The sequence below is a fragment of the Podarcis muralis genome, chromosome 3 (genome assembly GCF_964188315.1).
Source record: "Podarcis muralis chromosome 3, rPodMur119.hap1.1, whole genome shotgun sequence".
NCBI classification, from domain to species: domain Eukaryota; kingdom Metazoa; phylum Chordata; class Lepidosauria; order Squamata; family Lacertidae; genus Podarcis; species Podarcis muralis.
In genome coordinates, this window is record NC_135657.1 from 84,015,162 (window position 1) to 84,040,127 (window position 24,966).

The 24,966-nt window shown below is 41.2% G+C and overlaps 1 protein-coding gene across 23 annotated transcripts in view; it reads right to left on the reverse strand.

Annotated features, from left to right (window-relative positions):
- The window catches only part of RIMS1 (regulating synaptic membrane exocytosis 1), a 233,230-nt gene that overhangs the window by 114,478 nt on the left and 93,786 nt on the right, over nt 1–24,966 (reverse strand). For 16 of the 23 annotated variants that reach the window (XM_028722747.2, XM_077926251.1, XM_077926230.1 and 13 more), the window contains 2 exons: nt 8,753–9,093; nt 5,072–5,949 (listed from right to left, as the gene is read on the reverse strand). In XM_028722747.2, coding sequence (XP_028578580.2) covers nt 5,072–5,949; nt 8,753–9,093 — 1,219 coding nt within the window. Of the gene's footprint in view, nt 1–5,071; nt 5,950–8,752; nt 9,094–15,438; nt 15,493–20,685; nt 20,812–24,966 lie in introns of all 23 variants that reach the window. The other 7 variants (XM_077926234.1, XM_077926232.1, XM_077926235.1 and 4 more) reach the window with 2 other exon arrangements.

The following is a 24,966-nucleotide window of genomic DNA, read 5'->3' on the forward strand; positions in this document are numbered from 1 at the left end:
ATACCACCCATATCCTCATTACTGGAAGTGTGGTTACATAGTTTTGAGAGAGGTGATGGACCACATTAATTTTCTGTTGCTCCAGAGCAGGAAGTAGCTGACATGGTGCCCCCCCCCCAGATGTTACAGACTACCATTTCAGTCAATCTAACCAGCACAGCCAGTAACCAGGGATAATGGGAGTTCCCATCAGTAACATCTGCAGGACACCCCCTTGGCCACCCCTGCTCTGGAAGGTTCAACCTCACCCAATGGGTTCTAAGTAGAATAAACAATATTTAGAGTAAACATCAGGAAACACTCCTGGATGGTGCAAACTGTTTGACGGTGGAAAGGATTGCCCCGGGTGGTGGTGGGCCCTCCTTTGTTGGAAGTTTTTAAGCTGAAGCTGTTGGAGATGCTGCAGTAGTGGGGTTCCTTCCAAGTCTGTGATTCTAAGGCTGAGGGAATTAATAAAAGGCACATTATGTTTCACTGCAAAAATATGGCTCCATCAACAGTTTCTGCTTTGTGACAATTCCCCCAAGCACCTAAATGCAAATATGTTTGTGTTCGCAGGTCTAAACCGCTGCTTCTCTAACATCCTGTCTCTCACCACCACCTTACGGCCCTCATTGGTTTAGAGGATACATCCTGTACTGTACTGAGCTTTGGAAGGACTAGTTGCAACTTCCTTTTCCTAGGTCTAGGAATGTAGGAATTAGACGGTGGTACTGGGGAGGCAAAAGATGGGTCCCAGTAGTATCTCTTTTCCCATCTCAACCAGTGTTTCTTATTGGCTTCTCAAGGATAAATGTGTGACAAAGGGCAGAAGTTGATAACAAAGCAAGCTATCACTAGCGTAACTTTTAAAATGTGTTTGATGAAGGTTTTTGTTTCTCTTTAATTATTATCCAGCAAAGTTCAAGAACCAAAGGTCTAGCACTGGCTGTCAGTAAGAACTCATAGAGATATGGCTACAGTTCTGTTTCAGTCTGTCAAGGGTATTTCAATATGATTTTGGTACTGTTGGTGCGGTAGATTTGACAACAACATTGCTTCACTGGTGCACCATTTCAGGTCTGTGAGCAAAACCTAAATTGTGGCACCATAGTGACAAAGCAGAAGTTGCTGAATTTAAACTTATTACCAAACTTAAAACCATGGATAGACCTGGTTTGAATAGAGACATTGGATTCTTATCTCATTATATATGATAAAGCTATCTTTAGCCATCTCACCCCTTCCTTTTTCCTGTAAGACCAATTGCAGTCCTTAATAGTCATCAACAGGTTTACCACACCTATCAGCCAATCACCCATTCCTACCACCCTCCTGAGTAATACCCCTCCCCACCCTCTCACTATATATAAGGGTCTGGTGACTTCTGTTTCAGTGTATCTGAAGAAGTGTGCATGCACACGAAAGCTCATACCAAGAACAAACTTAATTCACTTCTAAGGTGCTACTGGAAGGATTTTTTTTAAATTTTGTTTCGAGTATGGCAGACCAACAAGGCTACCTACCTGCAACTATTACTATACACAGTTCCTGATACAGCTACTCAAAGCATTGTAATATTAGCTAACACATTGGTTGCCAATGGGACACCATACCTCCACACTGCCTTAGTGGAAAGAAACCTCCTTTAGCTAGCAGAGGAGGTTTTTTCAAGCCTAATTGTAGTGAGGGGTCAATTTAAGGTAGATTGCAGCTGGGGAGGAGAAAGTTGCAGGGTCCCTACTCTAGTCTTTTCTCTGGTTCTCAAATATGCCCATGGGCCAAAAAAGGGTTACAACCCCTCCACCACATGCCATGAATACTACTCTAAAATTAGGCCAGCCTTGTGAAACATTGCAAATGCATATTCCAGCCAGAGTTCTTGGATCAGGAAAAGCATTTAACTCATGAAGCTTTATCATCCATGATATATATAAAACAAGCCCTTTCTTAATAGCATGAATGATAAGAAAGTTGAGGTATTCTCCCTATATGACTCCCTTACAGCGAATTTTTCAAATTCATACTGGTGAATAAAACTACACTCTATTTCCATATAAGTACAGAGTCAGAAGACTTTAAAACTGCTGCTGGAAACTGCATATCAAAAACGTATCTGGTACGATAAAGCTTTTATGCAATTTGGCAATGAATTAGCAGATGTTTCTGGAACTGTAGATAAAATATTCAGTAGCTAACTTAAGAAAATATTAATGGGAAATGACAGATGAAACTTAAATTGCACAGACTCCATCTAGTGGCCAATTTAGCATAAGGTTTAGCAAAACTAGAGGATTAATTTGAACCAATTCATTCCTATTGTTCTTGTAAAATTACATATTTACATTAATTTATTTATTTCTAATACCAACTCCAAAAAGAGTTCTTATATCACATAAAAAATATCCAATAAAATCTGGTCTTCGCCCTGATTCTGTTTGCATTCCTACATATTCCAGCTCCACAATTCTATGTAGTACTGATGCAATTAAAAGAAAAGAATTCCTGAGCTGCAGGAAAAATATATACCTCTTTTTATAGCTTATTAAATCATTCTAAGCATGAAAAACATTTCACAACATTCTGATTTTCTACTTTTTTCAGTTCAAGAATTACTGATAACTTGTCAAGGTTCTGATTGGCTTTTCCATAATGAACCATGGCATGCTCCAATCACACGGGTGAAGACATCTTGCGAGTCCCTCCTACAGCAAACCAGAGGGTGGGAAGTTTTTCACAAAAGGCAATGATGGAGCAATGATTTGGGAGAAATCAGACAATTAATGTGATTTAACTAACTAGTTATTTCAAATGCCTATTGAAACGAAGAAAACGGGTCCAGAAACGGCTAAAAATGTGAAGCTTCAGGTTCACCTCACATGATGAGGCTATACTTCTTGCCTAATTTTGCCTGTCCTACCCCTGTATGCTATGTTTGATATAATACATGACCCTGGTTTACAAGGGCAAGAAAAAATGTAAAGAAAGAAGCATGCATAAAACACCTATCACTTGGAGATGTTTTATACCTGAAAAACTAACTCTAAAAATATCCTGCCACATTCTGGAATGCCCCTCCTCACCAACCACTCCTTTTATTATTATGTTTATATTCCACCTTTTCTCCCAGGAGAGCAACGTGGTTCTCTCCCTCTCCCTTCTACACAGCTTCTGCATTCTCTACTAGCCTTCAGGTTAAGAACATTCCCACTGGATGAGGCCGAAGGACCATCGAGCCCAACATTCTGTTCTCACTGTGGCCAACCCATGAGAAGCATGCAAACAGGATCCAAGTGCAACAGTACTCTCCCCATCTGGGATTCCCAGCCACAGAGACACTGCCTCCAACAGTGGAGGTAGAACATAACTATCATGGCTTATAGCCATTGACAAAAAAAATTCCCCTGCAAAACTGTCTAATCTTTCATAGTCATCCAGGTCGGTGGACACTGCAATGTTGGTGGGCATCTCTAGCAAGTTCTACAGTTTAACCGTACAATATGTGAAGTGCACCCCACCCACTGTCTTGAAGCTTCCAACATCTGGCTTCAGTGGATGGCCTTGGGTTCCAGTATTATGAGAGGAGTAGAAAATATAACTCTGTGTCCACAACATGCATAATCTTATGCACCTCTCTCATGTCCTCCTTTACTTATTTCTAAACTAGAAAGTGCCAAATAGTGTAAACTTTCCTTTACCAGGGGAGTTGCTTCAACCCCTTGATCATTTTGGTTTGGCCCTTTTCTGAACCTTTTCCACTTCTAGGTAATCCTTTTTGAGGTGTGGCAACCAGAACTCTACCAGCACTCCAGCCATCATCACACTAAAGATTTGTATAAGGGCAACATTTTCCTAATGGTCCCTACCATGGCATTTCATCCCTGCTATTCTCCCTACTCCCTTCAGCTTAGCTTTCCCACCTCTTAGGTCTCTGTCCAGTCCTCAACTGGCCCCACAAGGCTAATCTACATACCTTGTGTGAGTTTTCAATCCTTGGCAAACTGACAACTTCCCTTCTCTCACAGATGCTGGACTGTGGACATCAGAACAACTTAATTCCCTTGTCAGATGGAACTGTTGTGAACATTCCATGACATCACATCAACTCATCCAACCATTTTTAGAAATTTCTTAAAGGGAAGTTCTATTTCAATGCCATGGGCTTGCCATTACTATTCACACCATAAGAAAAGCAATCCATAGCACTGGGTAAAACACACAGTGCATTTACGCATAGTTACTAAGAAGCAAATCCCATTATTAAATAGGTATTACTTCCTAGTAAGTATGTATGAGATTGTAGCTGCAATTTACCATATGATAAAGTCAAGGTTGACTACTTTAAAATAGTCAAACCAGAATTTGAATTTGAGAGCAAAGATGCACCAAGACATGCCAATGCACAAAACAGAAAATGCAGTAATAAGCTGAATTTTTTTCTGCTTGCGGAGGCCACCTCACCTTGCCTAACAGTACCTTTGGTTCTGTCAGAAAAACACATATCTTAAACTAACCCCATTCCAAATAAACAATGCAGAAATGCTTATATCCCCTATCTGGGCACATGTTCTTCTTTTTCTTGTTGCTGGATCATGGCTATTGTGGGGAAATCAGTGGGGACATCTAAGGAATGTGTTTAGATAAGACCATTCTGGTACTGTCTGTCCACATTTCAGATACTCAGTTTATTGCAGTCTGCTTAATATCTAACAAGCTCTCCTTTGAATAGCTGTAGAATGTGATTTATATTAGATGGGGCGCAAACATCACTATAGGCTGCTAGTCTCTAGCTGTTGTTTTCATTCTGAAGCATTCTATCTACATAGCAGAGCCCTTTTGAGGAACGACAGAAACCCACAGAAGAAACTCATCAGGGCAGGGAAGAAGATGCTTTCTGTAGCAGAGGGCATATTTTGTTCTTTAGTTACGACTCAGAGTAAAGCACTACGGTTGGAAACCCTATGATAGGAAAAGCTATATAGAGAACGTGGCCTCCTTTGTTTTTACAAAATTTCAGTAAATTATGACAGGAAAGGCACGTTTAGATCAATTTCCCCCCCACACATAATATATATTTAAATCTTTATCTTACCTTTTTCACTGACACTTTCACTTTCTATTTCCACGTCATCACAACTGGTATATTCAGGTGTTGATGCTCCTTCTTCCTCAGAGCTGCTGACTGACATTTGTCTTTTCTTTCCACCCCGTTTCGATCTATGGGGCTTTGGTGGAGACGGCCGCACTGATTCTGACTGGTCAGAACTAAGGGAATCATTCCTTAGCATGGTCTCCATTTTCTCCCGCTTTGCTTTCCGACTGAGAATAGCAGAGCTAGGATCTAGGCGACTCTGTGTTTTAAAGGGGTCGTGATTTTTGGATTCTAAGTGCTCTGTAGGAACCACGCTATGCCTGGGAGTTGGTGGGCTATGGTTAGCTAATTGTTTAGAAACAGAAATCCTTACATCACCTGTTCTTTCTATTGCATACGCCCTCTGAGTATCCGGGCGAGACTTTATGTCCTGAGTTCCTTGCACCTGTGAGTGCTTTCCTAGTTTATTCTCAGGTACCTCGGGCTCCTCAACTTCTGTGTGTGGCAAGGCAACGTCACTGTGTCTTCTTTCATGCCGTGCTTTTGAAACTTTTGCATGCATGCGCATCTGCTCCTCGTCGGGATGCGGCTTTACGGGATACCTTGCCAGGTTTGGATCACTCCTGTATCGAGTGTGATAGTCATCTTCTTTCCTTTGCTTCTCTCCATCTATAGCTTTGCCTTCCTCAAAATCGTGTGGGAAGTCTGAATAGTCCTGAGACCTCCCTTTCTCTAATCTTCTACCATCACGTCTTTCTTTAAATTCCCTCTCATCTCTTTGTCCTTCACCCTGCTGGAGTGAGGATTTTGGCACTCGTTTGCGCTCACCTTTTACACCTCCTTTCCCATTCTGTTCAGACCCTGCAGGTGTCTTCTTCCTGATGGGAAGGGGTGGAAGAAGAAGAAGAAGAGTTTGGATTTGATATCCCACTTTATCACTACCCTAAGGAGTCTCAAAGCGGCCAACAATCTCCTTTCCCTTCCTCCCCCACAACAAACACTCTGTGAGGTGAGTGGGGCTGAGAAACTTCAAAGAAGTGTGACTAGCCCAAGGTCACCCAGCAGCTGCATGTGGAGGAGCTGAGACGCGAACCCGGTTCACCAGATTACGAGTCTACCGCTCTTAACCACTACACCACACTGGCTCTCTTCTTTCTCACTGGAGGAGAACGAAGGGGACAAATCACCAACGGCAAGTGCCCGAGCCCAATTTTGTGCAAGCTACATTGCAATAAGTAAAAAAAAGGCACAGTAGGGAAAGAGGAAGCTGCCTTACATCGTGCCAGACCAATTGTTCACTTCGTTAAGTATAATCTACACTGACCGTCAGCGTTTAAGACAGGAGTTTTTCCCAGCCTGGCCTGGAGGTGCCAGGAATTGGCCCTCAGACCTTTTGCATGCAAAGCATGTGAGCTACGGCTCTTCCCCATAAATTAAAGAGAAGATTATACAAAGCCTTTGAACTTAATTATCACCTGCATCATTATTGTCATGTCAGAAAGGCAGGTGCTAAAAGAAAAATAATGAAATCTATTTTCAGTAATCCCCAAGTTGTGTTTGGTTTTTTTTTTTAAAAAAAAAAAATCCATTTGGGAATAGGTAAAGAAGAATGTATAAAAGTCATTTTAAAAAAACTCCATTTAGGACCAAGGCATCATGAGTCTAAATATTTGTGCCAGTAAGTGTCTCTACATGTAAGCAAAGGAATCCCTGAATCATCTCCCAGCAACATTCAGCAGAGCAAAAAAAATAATAGTATTTATCCAGTGACTCTCACATTTCAAAATGCTTGCATCTTAATTGCATGAATGTGGATCTGGACAAATGAAATTGTAAACTCAAATCTGAAAGCATCTGTTGAAAGAAGTCTTAGAGCCCTTCTGAAAGTTTTTATTTGCTTGCATCTAGTATGTGTTATTTTGAAAGCCTGGAGCAAGAAATGCCCAAAGTTGATCAGAAACCGGTATCACTAAGTGCGATTACCCATAAAGCAAGAGAACGGATCTAAAAACTTCACCTTATTCCATGAATTGTGGAATTAAGAGGTGTACCTGGCTTCTTCACTATGAAGATGCACCTCTTTACTCTAGTCTATGACACATGAGATCTGTGTTCTCAGGACCCACCTTAGTCCTGTGACTGTAATTTGCTTTGTTTTTAATTCTAAATTTGAAATTCTTTCATCCACCCTGGGACCTGCTGGTGAAGGGCAGGTGATAAATAATAATTATTGTTGTTGCTGCTGCTGTTATTATTCCCAGTCCTATTGGCTAATAACAGAGTATTCCAAGCATTCCATTAACTTCCCTGCAAGTAGGGAGCATCAAGTTCCTGCATATTTTACAGTACCACCTTCCAAAGAAGCCATACGAGCATGCAGGACACTAACAGTCCATTCAGCCAAACCTTTGCTTCTGCCTTCACCCAAACAGTTTCATTACTTCACACCACGGGAGCCAACTCCTAGGGGCTGAGGTCTCTTCTGCCCTCTCAATAAAATATTTGAGGGGGCTGCCCCCCAAATCGATGGGCATTGTCATTCAAATAGTGTGTGCGCACACCACGCCATGTGATCGGTTATGTGGGGCAGGGCATAACTGCCCTCAAGATCCCAAACTATTTAAAAATAGCTGTCATTACACCTCAGAGTAGCCAGCACTAGCAGTGTGTGTAGAGTGAGTTATTTAGTTTTGGGGTTTCCCACCCCCCACCTAGTTAATCTTAATTCTGTTTTTAGTACATTTTAACTAATTGCAAATGTTAATTTTGTTGTAATGTTGAACTTGAAGTTGGCTCTGTCCTATTTAAATTTGATGCTGTATTTTGAGAATCTGATGAAATTTGTTGAGAGCTTCTGTGAACATTGTCCACCATTGGCAAGTAGCATACAAATAAGGTAAGCCATATACAAAGAATATTCTCCCCTCCTTTAGAACTGTTGTCTCACATGTGAATGTGCAATCCAATGTATGCTGAAGCCCACATAATCGTGCATAGGTTTGCATCTTTCACAAGCTATTTCACAATTACTTCATCAATGAATCAAGTCAACTCAGCTCAACAAATATTCAAGTGACAGACCACCGCTGTGTCCCCCCCCCAAAAAAAACCCCACCTCAGCGGAAGAGTTACATTTGGCATATTCATGTAGTGTTGTTTTCGTTCATCTTGTGTCATTTACAGATTAATATTATCAAATTATTTTCAGTTTAGGACAATTTGTTTTCTAATACTAACTTTAATTATGCACATATACAGAAGCCGGGATTTGTGCCTTTAAAAAGTCCAACATACATGCATGTAATTCTATATTCCAAATTAATGTCAGTTTGGTGAATATGTGTATTTTGTGAAACTCCTACTCTTGCAATTGACTTCCTCTTGCTCTGTTTTCCTTTCTGTCTTTCAATACAACTTGGCAGGGTGTGCAGATACTGCAATTAACCTAGTGTATCCCTCTCAGTACTGGTCCTGTTGACACTGCATGGGGTGGGCAAATTTGGGGGAAGGTCTCCCATATTGGGTATATGCAAAGCCATTGACAACGTGCCCCTCTGCACACCATTAAAGTATAGCCAGAGTGCACTGAGATTTTATATATTTATAATGCCACTCTCCACTGCTTAACATTATAGCTGTAATTCTTCCCATGTGGGCAAGGCCCATTGGCATCAATGTTACCTCTCTCTCGGGGGTTCACTTCTAGACCTTGATGAAGTCTGCTTCTGTTCCAGGCCCATAGCTTGCTGGGATACCTCTGTGCCTTTCCTCCTGTCAGTTTGCACACTAGAAGGTATTTCCTGTGAGGAGGTGACTGCTGTGCTTAGGGGTGTTTGAGATCTTGACCGTTCTTGAAGCCTCGCTTTCTTTTCTCTAGGTGCATCTGAACTGCCACCAGTAGCTGTATCACTCAGTGCTCCGTCCTGACTGGGTGGCTGTTGAGGACCACTTCCAAAAAACCACGCTCCAGATTTCGTTAGGATCTCTTGTTGCTTTCGGCATAAGTTGCATACCCACATAACCTAGTTACAAAGAAAAATAACAGTCTAAGTACTCTTCAGTTGCTGAAAGGCTCGGTTGTCTAAACATTCAAGAAGAATAAAACCTCCCTCCCGTGACGTTTGTGCTGTTGTTCATGCTCAGGACATGCTTGTGGAGTGGACCACTCTTGATTAGCTGCAGCCAAACATATTGCAATCGCGTGTTTCGCTTGGGCTGCACCAACATTTATGTTCCATCAGTACTCTGAAGCACCATCTGGGTGTTCAAAGCATGTGATGATAATCACAGGAAGCAGGAGAGCAGGACCGCACACACACAACCTGCACTGGCCCCTCCCCAATGCTGTCAGGCATTTTGGAGGATGTCCGCAATACAAGCAGGCTATCCCCATGAGGTGGAACTAAGACAACAGCCTATACACACAATGGCAGGCTGCCTCACTGCAAGCATGCTGTTAAACACATGGTCAGCATTAGGGAAGGGCAGCAATGGGCCACGACAGTGGTAATGGAGCGAGCAAGCATGGACCTGCTCACCTGCCTCAAGAAGGCCTAGGCAGAGGGCCTTCTTGGTCCCACCCTGTGGAACGCCCTCCCAGCACATGTCAAGGACCTATCCAAGCTTTAGAAGACATCTGAAGATAGCCCCATAGGGGGAATTTTTAAATGTTTTGTTATGTTTTTGTATATGCTGGAAGCCACCCAGCTTGGCTGGGGCAACCCAATCAGATGGGTGGGATATAAATAAAAAAAATATTATTGTGATGGTGATTGTTGCATGTGTTGAACATACAAATAGGACTCAAAGAGTCAGTATGGTGTAGTGACTAGACTACAAACTAGGAGGCCCAGAATCAAATCCCCACTCACTAAGAAACGATGGGCACTGGGCAGGGCACAGTTTCTCAGCCCAGCCTTTTCCACAGGCTTGTTGTGAAGATGAGGTGGGCAGGAGAGCAGGGACCAAAGCTCAGTGTTAGAGCACATCTTTGAATGAAGGATGTCCCAGGTTCCATCCCTGCCATCTCCAGTTTAAAGCATCGGCTAGCAGGTGATGGAAAATGAAGAAACCCAGGAGAGGTGCTGCAGATCAGAGTAGAAAATGCTGGGCTAGATGGGCAAATTATCTGACCTGGTATAAAGCATCTTCCTAGGTTTCCCTAAGTGCCTTAGAAGAAGGTCAGCATAAAAAATTGTAGCACATAAAATGAAACTAAGGCTCCGCTGGTGGGAGTCTCCTATTCATGAAGTTCCACTAATGGGTAGAGATGTAAGGACCCATCAGTATTGGTTCCCTTAGTTCCTCATTTCAAATTCCATTCTTCACATTTCTGCAGCAATATATTCTGAAGCAATGGATTTACTTCTTTAACCTCGTGAAAATTTGCCAGCATTTTCAGTGCAGTCTTCTCCCCAGTAAACACAACCTTGTATGCAGTTGTTTTGATAATGCGCACATTTTTGCAAGCATTTCCCCCTAACATAATGCATTTTTGTATGTTATTCTCATGAATATATTCATTTCACATTCCACTCCCTAATGCGGGCTTCCTCAACCTCAGCCCTCCGGATGTTTTTGGCCTACAACTCCCATGATCACTAGCTAGCAGGACCAGTGGTCAGGGATGATGAGAATTGTAGTCTCAAAACATCTGGAGGGCCGAGGTTGAGGAAGCCTGCCCTAATGTATGCATTTTTATAAAGCGTGAATCAGGTAGAATTGGATTTAAATGCTGAATCAAATTTTCCCTGTCCCTACTGATACACCCCAACAGCAGAAGGGAGGCATTTTTCACCAGTCTCTCCCCTCCCCCAACCCCTCTGCATCTTTGTCTGTCAAACATTTGCTCTTGAAGTTTAGTGGAGCCTCCAGAACAGCAAGAGAGGTGGGTGCATGAGGAATAGCAAAAAGCACCCCCCCCCCGTATTCCAGTGGGAGCTTCCAGTGGATCCCAATTCCTTCCTTGAGCATAAGGGACTATTTGTGTTTTTGAACAGCTCTTAATAAGACTAACAAACCAAGTTCACTTCACATATGAGGTGAGTTACAGTATTTAGGCCACCAGATATACCCTAACCCCCCTCTCCTTAATGAAGAAGTAAGCAAATGCAGCTGAATGTTTTGTTATCCTTCCAATCAAACATCCAATGACACATATCCAAAAATCAATCAATCATTACTCTTGAGGATGGTTTCATCACTCTCAAATGCTCCCTAGGGTAAGGTTACCAGACGTCCCCGTTTCCTGGGACAGTCCCCCAATTTACAAATCAGTCTCCATACAAAATCCATTGAAGCTGAAAAGTGTCCCCGGATTCATTGAAAAAAAATTGGTAACCTTACCCTAGGGCTAAGCTCTCTCCTGACACAATGGTCCAAATATAATAGTGAAATGATTACTCTTGAAATTTCATTTGAGGAAAAGAAACAAAAGCCTTGCCTTAAGAGACAAATGTTTAAGAAGATAAAATATTATTCATAGCACAAGAAAAGTTCTACCCTCTCCCAGGAAGGTATGAAATAAAGCACACATTGTATTTCTGGGCCACTACCACTAGATTTTTAAATTTATATTTTTGTCAAGAACAGCAGCACATTAAGGCCAGATGCTGGCTCTAAGGATTATGCAGGGATCAAGGCAGTCATGCACTGTACACGATAAAAGAGCAAAAGGGGGGGAAAGGAGGGGGGGTCAAACAGCAAATCTATGCATGCTTAGTTGGAAGTAAGTCCAATTAATATTAAGAATAATGGGCACTTGCCCCCCCAAATGTAATTAGGATCAGGTTGTTAGAAAAATAACATGGAAATGAACAGAAATATTAGGAGTTGGATCCAGGAATTTGCTGCAATCCTAACCATGTTTACTCAGATGTTAGTGTCATTTAATTTAATGGAGTTTACTCTCAGGAAGAGGGGTTATTATACAGCGTTAGTCATGCCTAGAGTAGACCCACTGAACTCAGTGGGGTTGTTTTTTAATAGACATGGATAGAATTGTTTTGTTAATACTTTAAGGGCCCATTGATTCACGGGGTCTACTCTAAGCATGACCACGTATGGATCCAATCAAAGGAGTTTTCTAAGAAAGAATTCTAAATTAAATCTTTTACAGAAATGTTTCATAATAGTAACTGCAAGAAGCCAAAAAGAGTTCTTCCTTTGTCAAGGAATGAAGAAACATTTGGCATGCATGCAAATAACAAATTCTCTTTAGATACTGCAAAGAAAATAAGCAAATGAAATATCTGAGTTCATATAATATCTAAATTAAGTATTATTAACATAATCCCAAGATTCATTGTGTATTTTTTGGTTAAATGCTGGATTGGACCTTACTAAAGTTAAACTTTTGTAGTTTTAATATTTAAGTTGTGGGTATAAAGAATAAAAATGAAAAGTGTTTATTACAAAGCACATTCCCTTTTCACACAAGAGAAAATGGTTTTATAAGAAAAAACATTCATGTGTTAAAATATTTTTAAAAATCTCATCAAAAACTTAAACCTGCAGTAGACCAATCGGTTTTGGTTTAACAAAAACAAACAAAAATCTAGCTGCAGTGAAATAATAGAGGCAACTTCAACAATAAACAGGAAGAAGAAAAAACACTTCCAACTCTAGATAAAGTGAACATTTGCAAAAGAAACAAATGAAAATACCAGTTAACACTACTACACTATACAAATGTGCATATAAAATCAATGTGAAAGCCTGTTAGCAAGCAGTCGTAAGATTCTTCTTGTGTGTGTATAGCATGTGTCAAAATAGATCTGAGCAAAAATCCAATATTTTAATTAAACATAACACATCTGATGCTCAGGGAAAGATGGGAAAATAAGGGCATCATTCAGCTCTGTTAAAATAGCTGGGAGCTTTGCCAGTGACTTCTGTGGGTTGAACTCCATAGCCTAGATACAGATGTTCAAAAGTCCCCAAGTTCACTACTACCGAAACATGCACCTTGTTGTGTTTCCAATCAAAACTAGCAAATTGAAACAAATGTTCATTAGTGGAGCTATTTATAGAGCCCATGTGCTGTATTGAGGGGGGGGGCTCAAAAAGTTGTCTAAGCCAAAACCCAACATAGTATAATTATAAACTATTGATATGAAATAAGATTGACCACATAAATCCCACACATGTCTACTCAGAAGTAGGCACCATTGAGTTCAATGGGGCTTACTCCCAGGTAAATGTGCATAGGGCTGTAGTCTTTATCCTTTTGCAATGCATCCATAACATAAATTTTCCATATAACACAGACAAATGCTTCTGGATACTAATGCAACATATGTGAAACACACACATCTTCAAAAGAAACATTCCTGAATATCAATTTACACTGATGCACTTGCAATACTGTGATTATTTCTTTTGGATGAAACTATGTGTCCTAAATAACTAAACTAGCCATGGCACAAATATACATGTGTATCCATCCCAACCACCTATCCACACACAGAAACACAAACTTTTTAAAAAAGCAACAACACCTATATATGTGAAAATGCTGTGCCTACAACAACCAATCAGTTAAAAATTGAAACATTTTGTCATACACACACACCAACCATTTAGAGCTAAAAACTGAAACATTTTGTCATACACACATACAACAACACACGCCACAAATTACACATGAACAAAATCTGTATTATACTCACATAGAGACTACACTACCATCTCTGTTTAGGAGTCGCTCCAGAGCTTAGTTAATACATGCAATTTGGCCGCTGGCCTTGAGCTACAGTAGGTCCAGAGGAGGGGGGGGAGGGTAGAGACAAAAGTCCTTCTTCCAAAGAGGGAGGGGGACAAACCTTGAGGTGATATAACAGTTTCAGTGAGAAAGCCGCTTAGTGAAAAAATATTGTGTAGGGAAGTATGTGGAGCAAGCAATCTAGCAGCATGCAGGAATTATATCCTGATTGAAAATACTGGGCCATGGTCCAAACTAATCTAAACTAAAGCAGGTCTGTGTAATAACTTCTCTTAACAATCCACAGATGTTAGGCAACCAAACAAACACACTGATGAAGGATTACAGTCCTTTAATGTGGCTTCTGGACCTCCATGCGATGCACCAGGAACTCTAAGGAGGATTCTGTGTTAGAGAGAGTTAGAATCTGCATGTATTTCTAACTGCTTCGAACGTGGAATTGGAATAGATTGCTAAGAAATACATTTGCAGTTCATTTCTTGTTCTTGGGTGCATCTTGATGCAGCATTTCAGCAAATCATCAACACGGTTACTGTGTACCTACATAAAGCACATGCATGTTTGCATGTGTGAAGCTATGTTAAAGCTGGACCAGTCTGTGTTCAACATTCTGCGTTTGCACAGAATACTGAGCCTGGGTTTCTGGCTCATCGTGATTTATCAGGGCTGAGCAGCATGCTGAAGCAGCAACGCTGCCAGAGCACTCTGCTTCACTCCTCCTCAGGTGTGAGTGGGATAAACCAACCAAGAAGTCTTGGCTTTGCATTACATCCAACCCCAGGATAATGGCTTGCAATTCCACTACAACCCAGGTTTCACTAGCCAGCCTGGAGCCATCATTTAATTCATTATAAGATTTCTTAACCACTCTCCACCATAAGATTTCATGGTAAAGGTAAAGGTAAAGGGACCCCTGACCATTAGGTCCAGTCGTGACCGACTCTGGGGTTGCGGCGCTCATCTCGCTTTATTGGCCGAGGGAGCCGGCGGTTACAACAATAAAATGTACAGTCATAAAAAACATAATTACTGTTTCAGAACACAGAAAACTGTTCCAAATGGGACAGAAAAATATAGATTCAACAAAATGAAACTAAAACCTTAACTATCAATGCCCAAGGAACCATGAGGCATGTTTTCAGCATTTGTGCCTGGCTTGTAGATTGTGGCTTGTTTTGTGGCAAAAAAAACCCCAGTGATCCCTGGTTTGGACTTAACAGGAAGGCAAGGGCTTTATGTTTGTTTATCTTGGTCATGCCAGGGGATGAATGAAGCAGGAGCAATTCGGCAATACGATTTGCTCCTGGCAAGCCACGATAAACCAGAAATTCTAGCATATTTTTATGTGTGGATCTGGTGAAAGTGTTCATTTTCATGCTACGTGGAAATCTTCCCATGTGTTACCTTATCACAAGTAAGTCTCACTGACCCCTTTGTGTGGCAACACTTACGCTAATAATAATAAAGAGTCAAGCACACACAGGATTAATCTCAAAATGATGAGTCCAGGATTCACACACAGATCCATGTGAAAACATCACTGTGGTGGAAACATGCTTCAGAGAAGTAAAAGGACTGCATGCTTGCGCTTGTGTGAATAGTCTGGAGTGTTTTATTCATAACCACATATAAGCCTCGCACTTACTGTCTCTGGCCCTTCCCACTGCAGTCCGTGGCCAGCAGAGACATTATTCCTGTACTAACACAACATGAAAGCAAAACATGAAAATCCTTGCAATGAAATTGCAAACGCACCATACATTGCATAAGTTGGCACTTACATTTTCGAATTTTTAACTGCTCCCTGCACAAACATGGAGTAAAAACACATTATCTCTTAAGCAATTTTCTATTATTGTGGAACTGAAAAGGCTGGTTCACACAGCCTACTATCCATTGGGGGACGCGGGTTTACAGTGGGTAAAACCTCAGCGCCTAGGACTTGCCGATCGTATGGTCGGCGGTTCAAATCCCCGCGGCGGGGTGAGCTCCCGTCTCTCGGTCCCAGCTCCTGCCCACCTAGCAGTTCGAAAGCACCCTTAAAAGTGCAAGTAGATAAATAGGTACCGCTTTATAGCGGGAAGGTAAACAGCGTTCCGTGTGCTGCGCTGGTACAGGCTCGCCAAAGCAGTGATGTCACACTGGCCACGTGACCCGGAAGTGTCTGCGGATGGTGCCGGCTCCCGGCCTCTTGAGTGAGATGAGCGCACAACCCTAGAGTCTGTCAAGACTGGCCCGTATGGGCAGGGGTACCTTTATCTTTACTGTCAGGAACATAAAAATCAACATGATCTAAATGTTATGGTTCCCTCAGCACACAATCCTTGGCCAGAGCGTGTGCAAGTTCACCCAGCATCTACAGCTACATTTAAGACCAGGTGTTATATAACACCGTTAAGCACTGAACTTACCACTATAGCTCTGCAAAACAGTAGCAAATCTACCTTAAGTCACATTTTATGGAGTTTGAATTTGGATGTTGGCTATTGATTCAAAGTAGCTTTAAGCTCTGTGCATTTCGAGGCTGCTCTGGTTTTTGTTTCCTTCATTGCTTTTCACTGCCTTAGTTTCCCTACACCACAGCCAGTGACCAAAACAAATAAATCATCACTATGGATAAGAACAAATAAAAACATATCATCCACATCAAAGAAGTGCTTGTCTTCATTTTAAGTAGTTTATATAGTCTGCCTTTCCATATAAGATTTGGAAAAGGGACAGATTTACACGGCTTTCCATAGCCTCTCCAGCACTTTGGTGAGGCTCAAGATGTTGACAACGTAGCTAAGAATTGCAGAACGTATCATGCTGTCAGGCACACCGAGCAGATTCCGTTAGAACATTATGTTTTGATGACAACGTTATTGGTTATATTTGTTCAGGAGGACGGTGTTCCTAAAAACAAAAACAGCATAGGGGAATATGTATTCTGTCTACTAATTAGATTAAATCATTTCCCCCACCAACATCAAAATGTCAACTATTATAATTTACAACAGGCAGTAATCTAAATATAATCAGTTGCATCAAGCCTCATGGAACTTCTCTCAGTAGGCCAGTGGGGCGAGCATACAGATGCACACAGCAAAGATTCTTCACCCCCAGACGCTTTCCTATTAGTATTAAAGCCTTTGTTTTTCGAACATGGTCCGGTTGCTAACGCTCTGTTATCTTCCCTAAATAGGGAAGAGTGCTGTGAACCACCCTGAGATCGATGGATGAAGGATAGCATACAATAAACTCAATAAACAAAGAGTGGAACCCAGTCAAATTTATTCAAATGTCCATTCTTCTCTAAATATTGCTTAACTAACAAATATACAAGGAATTTTCAATTGATTTAAAAATTCTTCAGGGGATGAAGATACTGCTTTGGTGTCTCCTCCATTAGAAATCTGTGATTATAGGCCTGTATGGCTCAAATTTCATCCCTCCCTATTTTTACCTGCCTACTTTAGGCTCATGGAGAGAGAAAAACTAAGGTTTTTGCCTTGATTGCTTAATTTATATAGCTGACACAATTTCAGAAGGGGGGGGGGGGGAGTTGATTGAAGTATAAGCCGCAATACTATTTATTGAACCTGAGGCCACAAAAACAGGTACGCCTTAATATCAGACATATGGACGAGGATAGATTCTGCCCTGTTTACATAAAGTCTAGCCAAAACAGCAATCTCCCTTCCCTTCATTACTTATTTTTTTAAATGCACATGAAACACAGAATGCTTTGCCTGCCACTGATGTATGCTTCATATAATTATGGTGCTAAACTCTGGCATAGCTTTACTCTGGTTCAGGCTCCTGCCTATGGCAGGTCTGTCTGATCAACAAACTAGTAAAATCAGAAAATCTGAATGTGAGCCAATCTAGGCTCAGTGAAATCAACGAGAGTAAAGCTGGCTTAAACTCAAGTACTCTAACTTCTGTGGTTTACGGATGTGCCTGCAAAGCACTGCCCTCTTTTGCTTGAAAAAAATAATAATACAGAAGATATAGAGCTTGGTTAGATCCATAAACTATTAAGATGTTTTCCCTCTCTAGCATCTTGCACATACAGTGATATGCAACCTAATTCACATGCCAGTTTTATGTGGCACTCAATTTTTATGTTTCCATTCTATTCAGGCTCTTATTTCATTTTCATCACTGGTCTATCTGAGCTATCATATTCCTCTCATAAATTCTGAGGGTCAAACTGCACATCGTGTTTCATGCGGTAGCATACAGCTATATCTGTTTTTCTTAAATTAATTACAGCAGCCAGGGGTGGGGACACACAATTGTTATCAGGATCACTTTGTGCGGGAAGGATAGATTTATCCCTTCCCTTCCCATGTGCAATCCCTTCTGCACAGTCCTGCTCAGCATGGCTATAAGGATTAGAAAGAAGGTGCTATAGTGTCAATTTAAAGTGAGGTTCTTAGCCATTCTAGAGGGAGGAGGTGATTTTCAGGGCTGATACAGTTGGGAAGAGAAGGGGTAACTTATGCACTGTGATCCCAAAAGTAATATGGGGTTCAATAGCTATAATGAAATAAGAAACAAGCATTAAGCATAGCATGTGGTTGGATACTGGCATTTTCATATACGTGGGCTGAAAAATAGACAAGTCAGAGACACGTAATGAATTGAGTGTGTGTGTGTGTGTGTGTGTGTGTGTGTGTGAGAGAGAGAGAGAGAGAGAGAGAGAGAGAGAGAGAGAGAGAGAACAACTGGGATATCCCTCCTCCCGTAGTACAATAGTACAAAGTACCTGAGCGCTAAGGCTAGTCCAATAGTGCACTTGCTCTGTAATTATAACTGCTGAGGTTTGAGAATAAGTGAGTAAGAAGCAACTCATCTAGCCCATGACCCAAGCAGTACAATGAGGGACAGATACTGTTGAATCCTACAGCCCTTTAAACATATAGTATCCCCCCCCCCCAGGATTTTAGGGGAGGGAAGTGAGTACTGGGAAATGAACATCACACAACACACTTTCCCTAAACCCTAATATTCCCCCAGGATACTATAAGATGCTAGCCACGGTTCAATGCAGTCATTTTTACCACCCTGTTCCTCCTCCTCCTTTGTAGATGCTGCAAAAGTTTCTGCCTCCCGGAGGCCATGTTCTGGGGTTTATTATACTTTGTTTTCCTACATGGGTGGCAAGTCTTGCAACGATACGCAAACCCCTACCTTGTTTGTGAGTAACCCCATTATGCTGCCAAACTAATAGGTACAGAACATTAGAAGGCTTGTCCTCAGAAGGAACAAGTGGGAACCTGCAGCAAAGTGTTGAAGTATATCCTCAGTCACTAACAGGTTCCGGATACAAGCCAGCTTAAAACAAGAGCCTTATAATGCTTTTGGGGACTTATTACGGGCAGGTGGGTGGGGAGAGATTGCAGGAGAAGAAAAGGGGCATGATTGCTTTTTCTCTCTTCATTCCCTTGTTATTCACTAAAGCTGCATTTATTAATTCAAAATTTAATCTTATGTCACTGCCAACAGAATTTGCTTTGTAGAAGGGGGGGGGGGGGTCTTACATAAGATAATCATTTTTCCTGGTTAATAGCAGTTCAAACCATGACCAGTTATCCCCAGAGGTTATATTAGGTTTTCCCCCCTTTGCAGTGAACAGCACATCAATAATGCTGTATAAAGTCAGGTGTACTAAACAGAACAGAAAGACTACAACCCATTGCAGATATGCAAACACTAGAATATCATGCGAAGCTTCCTTTTATTTTTAAAATGTCTGTGTTTATCATAATGCTACATGGAAAAGCTTCTCTTTTTTATGTGAAATTATTAAGCAACTGCATAATTTTTAAAATTCTAGCGGTACAAACCTATTCACATTTATTTGGAAGTAAATATCACAAGATTCAAAGTGTCTTATTCCCATCTCAAGTTTTACATGAGAACAATGCATCTAAATCCAGCAGAAGCATGAAAACTGCTTCAGCACCTACTTTCAGCACTATTTAAATATTCTGCTTGAACTTGGACAGGTATATGCAAAACGGTGCTAATAGTGATTTCCCTTCCACTCATGCTTCTTTTTAATCAAATCCATTATAACTAGTCACACATGCAAAGAAATACTATTTTGTAAACAAAACGTGTGCAAGCACCGAGTAGAAAAAGATGCTGGACTGGAGAAGGTCCTACATGAAAATTCATGATCTAAAACAAGCCCTCGCAGAGCAAAAGGCAGTAAACATACAGAATACATTGGCACCTCTGGAAACATTTTGCCAGCCAAGTAGAATCTTCCTTCCCTTTAGAGCCATCAATGGAAAACAACTGTCACACGAGAGATGTACATTTTAGATTTACCAAACCTACACTATTTAAGCCTGTTCAAGTCAGTCTAGCCTGGGGGTGATATTTACTCCACAGCTTTGAAGTTGTCACCTGGCATCAGGTGACAAACAAATGGGCAGTCCATGGAGTGGAAGAGGAAAGGAACTTGCCTGCTGGTGAGATGAAATTATCCACCCTGACCTGGTGCCTCACCTGGATTAATTTGGGCAGGATAGGACCTGTTTATTGAGCAATGGTGAGTCATTTACAGACGTTACAGCCACCTGCATCTGAAAGCATTTCTGAGAGAGCTGAATATGGTTATGGGCAGATGTGAAGCAATCTGCATTCTGGGCTTCACTGTCAGCTCTGTTACTGCTAAGGGTCTTAAGATGTAAGACCCTTGCATAAATGTAGCTCCTGCATTTGAAAACCAATATTCAGAACAGCAATTGAAATTCGGGGGGAAGGGTTTAAAAATAAATCAAGGCAGGAAAACTGGACTGATATGTGAATGCTGCATGAATCTGTTAACAAACATTACTGCAAAGGGACAACAAAGGGCTCCCCCCTCCCCAACTTTCACCTTTGTTGCTCCTACCTTCTGGGGTGTCCATGGTCTTTTCATAATTCTCTCCCACCTCTTGTTCCAGATGCAAAGGTCTGAGGCTAAGTTGATTAAGTCTGTGCTATCTGTGCTACCGAGCACAAGGGCAACTCAGTAAATCTGGGGTGGAAGATTTGAGGAAGGGGGAGAGAAAGTATCAGTGCTCTACAATAAATCTGAGTGGATATCTTACGATTTCAAAAAAGAAAGCTGGAGGAGAAGCAATGTACTTTGGGGGAGAAAAAGGGATGTAAGGGTTTTGGTTAGTTAAATTTGTTGGGGAAGGCTAGGAAAAGGGTAGAGCATCGTGAGAGTAACATGGAAAACTTGGACGTTGAGAAAGAAGGAGATCAGGACAGGAAAATGCTGTGGTGTGTTTTGCGCCAGTATAGGGATATCAAAAATATTTTATGATGCATCAAAAAATACCTTTGACAACCAGTCTGTAAATTGTCGTTTGCAACAATTTAAGAGAAACCGTGATCTTAAGTTATTACACTGGCAGGTCAAACATGGAAGAAGGAAAGGACTTCTTGTTAGGCAAGGGGAAAAGGAAAGGAAAAGAAGTGCAGAAGAATGAGATCTGGAGAAGTTAGATGGTAATGAGAGTCTATGGTTCAAAATAGCTATTTCTATGATACTAAATTTAAGTGAGATTAGAATTTTGCTTTAAGTATTAGCAATCCATTCAGATCTCTGGCACTTACCTGTATTAATGTGGCTGGGTATTACCAAAAACAAGCACAAAACTCACACAATGGGAGGCATATAATGAGCTGCCATCCAAAACATGAATGTATGTTCTAGGAGGGAAGATGTGAGTGATCACTCCATATCACTAAAAATGTCACCACCATTTTCAAATATGATAATCAAGATTTTGTTCATGAAGTCTTGTTGACACCAAGTGGATGCAGAATGCTCTCTCCAGGAGATCGTGATTTGCAGGTGCCTCAGTTTAGGGGTAAAAGGTAACCCTATGTTCAGAGGTTAGAGATCCACATTTCATGAAAAAGGCCTAGAGAAGGCAGACATTCTCTGGATAAAAATGACCTTCTTAAAAATGGCGGTGGTGTCACACAGCAGTGAAAGATTAAATCATTTAAGAAAGCCGATGCATAGCAACGCTTAGGAACACAAGGGAATATCAATCCTTAGTAGAGATTAATTTCCATGTTGATATAAAGAAATTGTTGAAGGGAAAGAGGAATAGCAAAAGACCTACTAGAAATAAGGTACTTGTGGCTCGTGAGTTTGCAAAGCTCAGTAAAAGCCTGCCAATCAGCCAGCCATCTTAAACAATGCAACTCAGCAAAACCGTACACGATGATCATCATTCGTTAAAAACCTTTGATTCACATTTAATAATAAATACTCGCAACGGCAAGGTTTGTCAAATCCGTTCCATAGGCTGAATTAAACAATTGGCTGACTGGGAATAAGAAATCTAAGCGCTGAGATATGAAAAGTAACAGCCCACAATAGCTAAGAGCAGAGACCAAAGAGAAGCACATCTGAGGACTTTCTGACAAAGGGAAAATTAGGACTGTCTGTATTGGGGAAACCTGGACATTTTCTCACAAAAGTACAAGAAGACAAAATGGCATAACTAACTCTTGTGGAGGTCAGAAGCCAGTTACTCCAGGTTTCAAAGTGTTTTAGTGCACAGCTCTAGCAGAGGATGAGAGGGAGAAAGCCTGATCCCACAGCAGAGGCTTAAATGAGAACAAGAGATAATATTCATGCTTTTTTCAGAAAAAGTCACAGAACTTGGGAAATATGTGGGAGATCAACCGGAAGTGTGAAGATTTAAGGAAAGTTTGCTTTGCTTTTATTTCCCTGCTTTCCATTTTCTGGAAATTTTTTGCATCTCCAATGTTCCCCAAGCATCACCCAGTCATCTAAAATGTGTATTGCAGCCATTTTTGATCTAAAAACAACTGATTTGTACTTAAAAACAAAAAGCAAGGTAAAGCAGGAACCCTCCAAGAAACCTTAAATTTAGTTAGCCCTTACTTTTTACATATAACCTGTCTTATTCTCATGTATGGGATTTGTTTTCTAATTACATTTCAACCAGTAGAGCCGTGAAAATTCACTGATAGATATATATTGTTTGTACTTCTATGTCATTGCCCATGCTACACTTACATTCACCATTTACCTCATTCAGATCTTGCACTCTCATTCACGGCATTCATACACCTGCTGTTCACCCTATTCATACACATAATCACTCATGCACCCCTTTCACATACTCAGCTTAACTGAACACAAGTGCATCAGTACTGTCTCTTCACTTCCTCATACTCCTTTCTGACAAAAGATCATGACTCCTTACTCCCCTCATGATGGTAGTTTAATATCTTAATATTCATGGCACCACAACAGCTAAACCAATAGCTGTAGGCTCTCATTTCTCTGACCTCTGGGGCGTCTGTGACCCAGCAGCTCATGCGATGGCTGGGACATCTCAAAGGTCATAGCCTTCCTCTCACCTTTTCATTATCCAAGTTCCTGTGGTGCTTTCACAAAGGTTGTCAAATTTAGCACCACCCAATTTCAGAAAGGTGTGCTTTCATTTGACAACTCACTCATATCTCTATAGCAGCTTGAGAAGAGCCAGCAGCTCATCCAAAGTTGGCTTTGACTTCACCATTAGAATAAAGCAGAGGTAGGGAACGTTCCCCCTTGAGATGTTGCTGGACAACAACTCTCATCATTTCTGATCACGCAAGCTGGGGCTGGTGGGAGTTGGCACCCAACAACACCTGGAAGGTCCCTGGTTCCCCATCCCTGCCATAGTGATACTATAATATTTGGTAATAGCTGATAACTGCATGCAAGATTAAGTTTATTCCTTTGCTTTTCTTTCTCTAGACTTCAGAGCAGTACCTCATACAAATAATCTGACTAAAGAGCCAATCACATCCAGGAGAGCCAAGATCTGGAAAGTTCCACATTATGAAGAAATGAGAGATTGCGTCAGCTCTAGTGTGAGAGAGAAGGGAAAGGAAGAATTGCTGGTCACTTGAATAAGCAGGAAATACTGTAAATAAGTTTTGCAGGTTATTGAAGCTCTACTAAAATATATGCATTATTTTTAACCAGCGACAACAGTTGGGCAGAAAAAAAAGCGAAGAAGTGTGTATCACCAACTCTGTCATTACTGAATTCAAGTCTCTAAAACAATAGCCATCTGTTTAAAAAAAAGGTAAAGGTAGAGGACCCCTGACAGTAAAGTCCAGTCGCAAATGACTCTGGGATTGCGGCGCTTATCTCGCTTTACTGGCCGAGGGAGGTGACATTTGTCAGCAGACAGTTTTTCTGGGTCATGTGGCCAGCATGACTAAGCTGCTTCTGGCAAAACCAGAGCAGCGCACGGAAATGCGGCGTTTACCTTCCCGCCGAAGCGGTACCTATTTATCTACTTGCTTTCGAACTGCTAGGTTGGCAGGAGCTGGGACCGAGCAATGGGAGCTCACCCCGCCGTGGGGATTCGAACTGCCAACCTTCCAATCATCAAGCCCTAGGTTCAGTGGTTTAGACCACAGCGCCACCCATGTCCTATCTGTAGCCAGCCTGAAAATTTCAGGTCAGCCATAAAGGATAATTGTCACCTTGGCCAACCACTCCCTTTCAACTTAAATTATGCCATACAGTTGTAAAGATGGCATAGAGGAATCCCAAACTATGTCACCCTAAATTCTTAAGATGGCTATATATTAATTACAAAGCATCACTGATGTACATGGAATCAAGTAGTGTTTCATAAACAAAGATGATAGATGGATTATAATCTAATGCACACAACTGGGGAAAAGAACAAATGAAGAGAGTTGGAAGGAGTAAATGTGGGTGATGCAGACAAGGATGAATTACGTAAATACTTTGAAGTAAGAGCTAGAGTGGCATTTATGTAAATCACTAGACAATAATAATAATCTGAAGAAGTAAAAGTAGACTGTAATGTGTGTGTGCGCGCTCTTAAAAAGACTCCTAACAGTAACAAGCTGCTACTGATCAGAAAACAGAGAAGCAAAAGCGTAATCATATCCTTCAAAGGTGAATTCGTTTTGAAATCAATAGTCTTTAAATCTCTCACGACTTTCTGTTACTGTCCTTAGAGTTGCAATGCAAGTTTCCAATAGGATGCTCTGATGTGAAGCAGTTAAATTAGTACTGTTCCTCATTTGATACTGAAGAACTTGGGCTCAGCAAGCATTGGGAATGGTTCTCTCAATATTGAAAGTAGTTTTCCCACTTCAGGCATCT